General features: G+C 40.9%; 1 protein-coding gene across 5 annotated transcripts in view; it reads right to left on the reverse strand.

Moving 5' to 3' along the window:
• ASPH (aspartate beta-hydroxylase) overlaps window positions 1-9,813 on the reverse strand; it is a 107,103-nt gene extending 97,290 nt beyond the window's left edge. For 4 of the 5 annotated variants that reach the window (XM_042869440.1, XM_042869439.1, XM_042869436.1 and 1 more), the window contains exon 1: window positions 9,664-9,813. In XM_042869440.1, coding sequence (XP_042725374.1) covers window positions 9,664-9,724 — 61 coding nt within the window. In that variant the 5' untranslated portion in view covers window positions 9,725-9,813. Of the gene's footprint in view, window positions 1-4,348; window positions 4,414-9,663 lie in introns of all 5 variants that reach the window. The other variant, XM_042869437.1, reaches the window with a different exon arrangement.
• Between the last annotated feature and the right edge of the window lie 557 nt (window positions 9,814-10,370).

A 10,370-nucleotide genomic window follows, 5' to 3' on the forward strand; every position in this document is an offset into this window, starting at 1 on the left:
CTCCAGGGACAGGGCATCAACCACATCTCTGGGCAAACTGTGCCAGTGTCTAACCGCCTTCACTGTAAAAGACATTTTCCTTATAACCCACCTCAATTTACCCTCTAGGAGCTTGAAGCCATTTCCCCTTGTTCTATCACCACAGACCCTGCTAAAGAGCCTGTCCCCTTCTTTCCTGTAGCTCCCCTTTAGATACTGACTGGCTCATGTCTGGCTTGTCATCCACCAGTACCCTGGGTCTTTTTTTTTTTTCCATCCCCCAGCCTGTATCAGTGAGGGTTGCCTTGATCCGGGTGCAAGACCTCACATTTGAATTTGTCAAACCTCATGAGGTTTGCCTTTGCCCAATGCTCTGGATGGCATCCCATCCCTCTGGTGCGTCACAGCTTGGTGTCATCAGCAAACTTACATTCCATTTAGGTATGAGGAGAGACAATATACTGAGCATTGTTAAAACTAAAACTTCTGTTGATGTGAAAAAGAAAATTTTAGGTAGATAAACCATAAAATCTAATCAAGAATTCAGAATCAGATCACATCAGAATCAGATGAGAGAGGATATCTTTTGAGACTTTAAATATTTACACTTTTACTTCTCTGTGCATATGTGTAAGGTACTGCTATTCAAAAGCATTGGGATATTCATTATCTGTACACTCTGTATCAACTCTTTTTACAAGTGCAGAAATGGACACAGCTGGAGAAAGGCAGGGCATCCAGAGTAGCATAAGCTGGAAGAATGCAATAAGAGAAATTAAAGAAAGGATAACACAGTTAAGCGTAAGCAGTAGGTGTGATTTGTTTTTACTGTAACAGCAACTACAAAATCTAACTCAGAGTGAACCACATGTTTTCCAAACACTCAACTGAAGATCTTGACTAAAGAGCTGAGTCTAATTAAAAGAAATCAAAGCTATGCAACAGTAAAAAATAAAATAAAATAAATACAGGAACAGTAGACTACAAGAAGAATCAATCCAGTGATCAAATTTTAAATATGAGAAGGTCAGTATTTCTTAAAGTTCAGCCCACTGCTGAATATAAAGCTGTTATTGTTTGCTTTTTTTATATATCATCAGCTATCTTTATGGTTCACAGGAAGTCCCACAATATTTAGAAGACTTATTTAGAAGAGTTGCAAGCTAAGAAAATTTGTTATTAAGGATTAAGAATTAACTAATCTTCAGGGGAAAAAAAAAAATCAAGTACAAAACAAGACTTTGACCATTAACTGCCTGATTAAAATCACACCTTCCTCCTAGTTTTATTAATATCATTTAGTTATATTTATCTTGTGCTGGAGCACATTCCCAATGGAGACTGGCTGAGTAAGTTGGAGCTCTTCAGCCTGGAGAACAGAAGGCTGTGGGGAAGGCCACAGAAGCCTTCCTAGACCTGAAGAGGGCCTACAGGAAAGCTGAGGAGGTACTTTTTATGAGGGCACATAGCAACAGGACAAGGGGAAATGCCTTTAAACTGGAGGAAGGGTAGATTTAGATGTGGGTGGTGAGACACTGGAACAGGTTGCCCAGAGAGGTTGTGGATGCCCCCTCCCTGGAAGCATTCAAAGCCAGGCTGGATGGGGCTCCCTGGTCCAGAGCAAGGTGTCCCTGCCTACAGCAGGGGGTTGGAACTACACAATCTTAAATGTCCCTTCCAAGCACAACCACTCAATTTACCACAAACAGTGAACAAATCCCAACTGTTTTGAACTTAAGTAATTTCTTCTTAGGCATACACAAACCAAAAACCAGAAAATTTATTGAGAAAGAAATCTACTTCTCATTTCATGTGTTTCTTCTATGAGGATTTAGGTTTTTTGCTTGTTTGTTTTTTAAATAACTGCAGGTTTTCTTTCCAAGAAGAATACAGTCACTAATTCAACACAGGAAGAAACTCTATACTATACACCATATACTAATTATGCCCTTTGAGCTTGTACAGTTTTGTTAAAACTTCTCAGAGGCACTTTCTGAAAATACAGCACAACAGTGAGTTCTACTTGCAGTACTAGCCCTCCACTTCTCACTGACGTTAGGGGAGCCCAGCTGTTTGCCAACACAGGAAGCTGCTGCAGTTAGCAACTTTTCTTGGGAGTTCTGTTTAAGCAAGAGTAAATGTTGAAGTCAGAGGAGGTAAAAATGAATATAGAGATGTGCAATAATAAGAAAAAATCCTGAAGCCACATCTGTTCTTCTGTAAAAGATCCAGAAAGATGATCAATGTCAAAAGTTAGACAATTTTAGGCTGTGTTTTTCTTTTGTTTTTCCTCTCAGAAGACACTTCAAAATAGTTCTTCAATTAAAATTTATTACACACATATGCATCCCTGCATCCTGCTTAAGTAACTAGTAATGACACTGCATACAACTTGATGTGTTTAAAGCAATATTTAACACAGCTACCACATACTATCTGAATAGTTCAGATCAGATTGCATTTCTTTTGAAGCTTTTCCCCACAAAGTTATTGACAGTAGGATTAGAGAATCAGAAATCCAGGAAAAAAATCTTTGATAAAAGACGTTAAAAATATCTTATTATCTATTTACCAGACCTATATATATATAAATAGAAAAGTAAACCTTCCTACACTCAATGGTATTTTTCAAAACTAAAATGATTCTTCTCAAGTTTGTATTCATACGGAAACAAAACACAAAATGTACGTCCAAAACTGAGCTTAGAACTTTTCATTTGTAATTTACTTGATTCAACCTTCATTTTCAAACCCATTTAACTCTCTCCTCCTCTTTCAAGCCAACTTCTGAAGTTCTTTTATATTTGAAACGCAATTCAAGGTTAAGACTACGAGCTTAGAAAGAAATTGCAGCATCTCAGTACAGGCACAACATACCTGAGCTGTATTTATAACACTGATGAGGAGAAATTAGATCATCAGTACAATTAAAAAGAGAATTAATGATTCTTAGTATTTTGATCAATTGGCTCTCTCTCCCACAGAAAATTTGGAGACAGCTAAAATAGATCACTCAAATACAAGCAACAAAGATTTACAAGTATACAATGTAGCCAATATTCCTATATAATTACAAGGTTAATTACATATTTGGTTGTATTTAGAGCAGAGTTCAGGAAAGGTAACGTGAAAGAAATGCAAGAAGTATTTAAGTCCACGATGTACAAATTCTGCTGGTGGTGACCTTTATAAAAGGCTTCTATTACATAAAGTTTCTATTACATAAAGTTGAAACTTCTCAACTTTGCATACGGCATGCTGGTATTAATTTTAGTTTCTTTTTTTCCCTTGTTCCATTTTCCTGTTCTGTAATGTGGGTCATATCAATTTGTTTTAGCAATGAGTCCCAGTTAAGACACAAAGGAAATAAACCAGATGATGTAGTTTTCTCTCAATTACTTTTTCCATAGTTTGAAGGAGTTTTAAAAATAACCCAATAAAACTCTAGTTGCCAGGCTACAGTCTACAGTTCTGCTATGCACTGTATTCATGGGGAGGAAAAAACAAAAAAGCACATTTAAAAATCTTTTTTAATGCCTGAAACTTAGCGAAGTTTAAAGTCTGATTTAAAATAAACTGAATTAGGTATAGCTTCACAGAGGTGGAATGCAACTGCAACAGAATTCAAAAGAATTTGTAGGTGTTTCATACCTACAGTCATGGCATTTTGTGTGTATAATCAGTTTTACAACAATGTTATTAGAACGTATCAGTTGCAGTAGCAACCATATTTTCAAGTGCTTAAGAAGATAGAACTGTTTCCTTCACCTATGGAAAGAATGTGTTTCACAGTTACAAACCATTAACTCAACTTCCTTTGATAAAAACAAAAGCCCCAACTTACAAAAAAAAAAAACAAACAAACAAAAAACAAACAAAAAAAAAAAAACCACCCAAAAAACCAACACACACTACTGTAAAAAGAGATAAAGTGAGAAATTTTACATTAGTAGTTATTCTAAATGAATCAGAACCTCAGGAATTAAAGTTACAAAATAAGGAAACCACTACTACTCAATAGTTACAAAACTTCTAGCTTTTGAAATTTTTATACACAAAGTCTTCAAACAACTTGATAGCATTTGTTATACTGGTTAAGCACATGCATGGTAACAGTGCAATCACAAATGAAGGAGATACAAAAGCTTGTTACATTTGAGAAGTTCTAACAAAGCTGAACCACACGCATTCCAATCTGTTCAAACTTGGTATATAAATACCAGCATAATTCATTTACAGTTTGTGTAAAGACATAATGTTACAAGTTATGATTTGCACTTCAAACATATCTCAAAACCTTTCCATGCAAAGAGCTAGTCTGTAGAATGCGGTTAAAAAAAATATTGCTGCAGGCTGTCACACAGATTACCAGTTTGTGATCTTCAGCAGGAAAGAACCTCTCAGGGTAAATCAGAAGTTCACTGCACAAGTTCTCTACAATGAAGAATTCAATGTAAGAATTAGCATACGAACACTTCTTACATGTTATGAAAGTGATTCGAAATAGGTCCCGCTGAAAAGGAATGGTTCACTTGTTTCTTTGTTGCTGTTTTATAGAAGTTATCCATAAAGCATTTTCAGTCCCAAGAAACAGCAATATTGAAGTCCCACCACTTCATGCACTTCATAATTAAAGATGATTTTAAGACACATATACATATTAAGACACATATATACATATATTAATTATTTAGCCATCACTCAGCATGTCAAGCCAGACTGTCCACCTTCCATGTTTAAATCCAAGCGCAAGGTGCTGCACCTGGGTTGAGGCAACTCCAGATATGAAAGCAGACTGGGAGACCTCACTGAGAACAGCCCTGCCGAGAAGGATTTCAGGGACCCAATGAACAAAAGCTGGACATGAGCCAGCAGTGTGCTCTTGCTGCCCAGAAGGCCAGCAGAACCTTGGGCAGCATCAGAAGAGGTATGGCTGACAGGGCAAGTGAGGTGACTGTCCCTCTCCACTCCACCCTCATGAAGCCCCAGCTGGAGAACTGTGCCCAAGCTCGGGGCCCCCAGTACAGGAGGGACGTGGAGCTGTTGGAATGGCTTCAGAGGAGGGTCACAGAGATAACCAACAGGGCTGGAACACCTCTCCTAGAAAGACAGGCTGAGGGAAGGAAACTGGGCTTGTTCAGCCTGGAGAAAAGAAGGCTCTGGAGCGACTGCAGCATTTCAGTAATTAGAGAGAGCTTCTAAACAAGAGGGAGACCAACTTTTGACATTGTCTGACAGCGATAGGACAAGAGAGAATCAGAAGTGATAGTAAAAGGAGCTTTAAACTGAAAGAGGGGGGATTTAGGTCAGAAGTTAAGGAGAAATTTACTCAGAGGGTGGTGAGGCACTGGAATGCACTGTCCAGAGAAGTTGTGGATTTCCCATCCCTGGAGAAGTTCAAAGTGCAGATTCAATCTCACCCTGGACTGTCAGTCTAGCCTCATTACCAGAGCTCATTAATCAGACAGGAAACTTGCAGGTGCATTCCCAAAGCGACTGCTGAAAACTGAGAAAATACACTTCAGCCTTTCATGCCTCTGATACTTTTGGTGATACTTTAGCTCACAGAATCACAGAATAGTTCTCCACCCTCCATTTTAAAGAAGCTCTATCTCCAGACACTATTAAAAAAAGTTACCTCTCCTGTTATACCATGTAAACTCTTAAGGAAATGTTGAGAAAAATATATGAACACAGGCATCTTTTTGGATGTAAAGCATCAAGCTCCTCCACATTTAAAGCACACCAAATAGCAGTTTTTGTCCCACAGTGACTTACTGCATACAGCTAACATACGTCAGAGAGCACAAAGCAAGTCTGAGATTTCTATACACTAGATCAGAAGAAGCAAAACTTTTCTTAATGTTTTTATTACACATCAGCATCTCAGAAGGCAGGATGAGTTATTTCTCAAGGGAAAAAACACAGATACAGGGAAGGTAAAAGCCTGTGTTTGTTTTCATGTGAGTGCTGGTACACCTGGGTATCAATTTTAAAGCTCAAAATCATAACAAGACAAGAAATCCAAATATCAGCCAGTATGGAGAAACAACTGATATACTGTGTGCAAACTGATTATTTTCCATTGCAGAGTGATGTCCACAGTCCATCACTGTATCTTTCCATAACTAACAGCACACTGAAAGTTTCATACAGATAGATCTAAAAGATGACAGTGCTGAACTGAAAAATCCACGTGAAGTTTCAGAAGAAATGTTGTAAAGATAATGGACAAAACAGACATCAAAGCAACTTGAGCAGAAGAAAAAGAAGTGTGATCTGTGTAACTGATGAATTTTCTCTGCAAATTAGATAAATTTAAAAAAAAAAAAAAAAAAAAAGAAAAGTCCTGCACAGAGAAAGTACACTATAATGCAGTCTTTGCAATAGAGATTAAATAAAATATGAAAGTTCATGCAAATCAATATGCACAGGCTGCCTGGGCAGCCTGGTCTTGTGGTTGGCATTCCTGCACATAGCAGAGGGGTTGAAACTAAGTGATCATTGTGGTCCTTATCAACCCAGGCCAATCTATGATTCTATGAAATAGCTTCACAGCAGCGATACTGATAACTAAAAAAGGAATTAACATTAACATAGAATTGCATTTGTATCAGGACATCAGGTCAACTGAAAACAAACAAATAAAAAAAAAAGGTTAAAAAAAATACCCAGACAACAACAAGAGGATGAGATTAACGGACTTCGGACTTTCAGATGAATAAAAGGAAGTGAGATGCTTAGGAACAGAGTTGCATTTGGAAATACAAGGACCTTACATGGTTCAAAAAAGGAGTAGTAAAAATCAAACATCTTCTGGGATTCTGCAAGGAAAAGTAGGGTATATCAGAAGGTCATCTCAATTGCTGCTATAGAGATTAAGAGGTACGGCTTGGAGACAGAGAACTTACAGAAGCAGTAATTTGGTTTTAATACACTGAGAAAATAAGAATGCAATTACCTATAGGAACAGGCAATGTTTTGTGCCACAAATGTGTTTTTTGTACTGTGTCTAACTTATTAGAGAACTAGCCTCCCACTTGAGCCCTGTTTCACTCACAAAGGTTAAATTTCCTCTGGAGAATACGGACTTATTACAGTTTAGCTGCCAGCTGCCACAACCTAAGCAACATGAGCTATGAGTGTAAAGTAGCTAAGGCTAGGAAACATCTGCATGATCTATGAAAAGAAAATCAAGGATTTTTTATTTTTTTTTTTTAAGTGTGCATACATATGTTGGTCATGTTTCCATTCAAACACTGTGCAAATTATTATATTTAAACACATTTTACAGACAAAACAGGTACAGAGCATAAAATTCTTAACATGCCATCACATAAACTAGCATCACAGAAGTGACACATTAGAAACTGCATTTTTAGTTCTGATGTCAAACCTCCCTCCACCCAAAACACAAAACTATTAAGAAGACAGACACCAAGTACTGCATAACTATGGGACCAGTGAAATATAGATTTAAGTACCACCTTAAGTACTATAAGAGAAAATACAGCAGCATATCACAGAACAGCCACGGTTGGAAGGGATCTCAAGGATCATGAATCTCCAGCCCCCCTGCCACATGCAGGGCCACCAACCTCCACATTTAATACCAGACCAGGCTGCCCAGGGCCCCATCCAATCTGGCCTTGAATACCTACTTCTAGGGACGAGGCATAATCACATGAAGTTAAATCTCTTAGCAGCACTACGCTTAATTCCACAAATAAATACGGCCTATAACATTACTCAGACTTTTTCATCCATCTGTATTTTGAAAGCAGTTGTGTTGCTGATCCTCACTCTTACTGGAAGGCTTCTTCAAAGACACCTGCTAATGCCCCAGGTATTTCCAAATTTCCTGCCTTGTGAAATTTAGTTAATTCAAGACCAAGTGATACTTTATTGCACTTCTGACATTTCAACAAAACTTAAGACAGTTATATGAACATTCCACTTAGTGCTATTTCAGACCTAATCTACTCATAACATTGCCGTCAACATCTCCTAATGTGGAAACCTCGAAGCAGATTACTGCATTCATATTCAGGCATCGCACAGATTTCAAGACGCGCTGTAAACTTCGTGGTTTCAGAGCTGTGAGCAATGGTGTGGCAAAGAGCCTCATCCTCACCCACAAGTAGTTGTGAAAGTGAGTACCAGCAAACTGCCTCAAGGTTGAGGTTTCCACGTCTCACAGTCTCAATTACCAATCGGCTCAAAACTGCAGAATGCTCCATGCCTGCTATAAAAATTCTGCTTCTCTCAGTGGTCTTTTATTCACCTGGGAGTCACCATCCATCACCTCTTTCTTCAGTTCCACTTATGAAAATGGCATCAGCCTCAAGCCTCAATTTTTACTCTTATCCAAAAGATTTTATTGAGTAGTAGCTGAAACTAGCAAAAGATTTGTCTAACTTTAAGAGGTCACATCTTAGGAGCCTGCCTAACACATTACTCATAGTGCTACACCCCTCACTGACAACAGTAAATAAAGAATTCCCTGTGCAATTACACAAACCAGACAGCTCTTAATAATTTTTAAAAATATTTGATTTTACTTAGTCTGAAAATAAAAATCTACAGAATGCTTTCATGCTTATTCCCTGATAAAACCATTTTGAAAACATCATCCAATCTTTGAAGCAATACTTAAAATAACAACAGAACTGCTTGAGTCTCTGTAGTATTCAAAATTGTACAAGAAATGCATGTTCTTTACACATTATCATTGGAAATATGTTTTCAGCTTACTTAATACTGCAGATGAACAATGAGTAGCCCCACTCCAAGGAAAAAACATAATGCAGAGACTATTGCCCATGCCAGGAATTGAAAAAGGATAAAATGAAAAGCAACCACCCACTTCAGTTATTACTGTATATCATCTCTTTCATGCCTAAACAGCACTTGAAATCTTTTTCTCTCAATTCATCACGTGATAGATAAGCTAATCCTATGTAGTTCATCCCTCAATGAATACTGTTCTCCGTGTTACTGCTATACTGAAGGAGAAACAGACTGCTTCAGCACGACCTTCATCACACTCCATCCATCAACAGGGCTCAGAACCGAGTGACAGCGCTCAAACCCTCAGTAGGAGCATCTCCTCTACCTGCTGCAGTGCAGTGTCTGTGGAAGCAGACCTCCTTCTCCTCAGTCAGGCACGACCTGCTGTGCTGAGAGAACCTCGTGTATACAAGGCTTTCCCTGCCTAACCCACCAACACAACGCTAAGCAATTTATTAACTCAGATTTGGTGTAGCACTGCCAGAGGGGCAGCTCTCTCCAAAACACCTTCTGCTTGCACGTTTCCAGGATGACTCCTCTACCCTCCTGCACTCTGTAGAGCCATCGGGTCAGCTGATGCACCTGTAACAGATCCAGCACCCTCAGACTGCTGCTTCTGGGCACAGCAGTAGAAGGTGATGTTCCAAACACACACAGACGACCGCACGCTCCACACCAATCCCCCACCGGGCACTTCAACTCCACCCCAGGCCTCTGCAATAGGACCACCGATGCCTGAGACCCGCCCTGATCCATTCAAAGGACCTCTCCGGAGTCGCCTAGGCCACGTCTCGCCTCCGCCTGAGCTCCATAGCAGAGGAAGGCCGGGACGGAGCGCCGGACCCCCACCCCCCCATCCGCCGCTACCCATCCAGACAACGCAGCCCCACTCACCTCGCTTAGAGCCGGGGCCGGGAGTGCCGCCGGTGCCCTTGGAGCCCTTGCGGGAGGCCATGGCGCCTCCTGTCAGGTAACGTGGGGCGGGGCTAGACCGGGAATGAGTCAGGAGCCGCCGCCGCCCGAGCGCTGCGTGCGGGAGCGCCGGCAGCCTCCGCGGCCAAGCGCCGGGCACGCCCCCTTCCCTCCCGCCCGCAGCCTCCAGCCAATGGCGGAGCGCACAGGGCGACGGGGCGTGCCCTCTCTCTGCGCCGATTGGCTGCGAGGCGGAGGGGTCGGGCAGAGCGGCTGCGTGAGGGCTGCGCGTGTCCGCCACGCTCCCCGTCGCCGGCGGCTTTGAACGTGGCAACATGGAAGCGGGGCGGCCTCTCGCGAGGCTTCGCTGGGAGCGCGCGGAGCTGAGGGCGGGGTCTTACTCTGAGGGGTGGGGGTGGCGGTGTCGGGTCTTGCGTGGCTGCGGTGGTAAAGCGTCGTGCTTTGCATTCTTCGGGTGTTTGTACCCCACTCTGCCGGCCGCTAAATGCCCGAATTGTGGGCAATATCTTGTTAAAAGCATGAATTATTAAGTGGTTAAGCGTGCAGGTAGCACCTCTTCAGCTCAACTGGGAAAGCAGTTTGGCACATTACATCTACGAGTAAGTTCTCAAACAGCCTTACGAGCCTTTGGAGTGTTTCAGCCTGTCATAAGCGAGCCTTTTTTTCCA

This window comes from Lagopus leucura, unplaced genomic scaffold (genome assembly GCF_019238085.1).
Source record: "Lagopus leucura isolate 7727_CA_CO unplaced genomic scaffold, USGS_WTPT01 Super-Scaffold_100002, whole genome shotgun sequence".
In the NCBI taxonomy this organism is placed as follows: domain Eukaryota; kingdom Metazoa; phylum Chordata; class Aves; order Galliformes; family Phasianidae; genus Lagopus; species Lagopus leucura.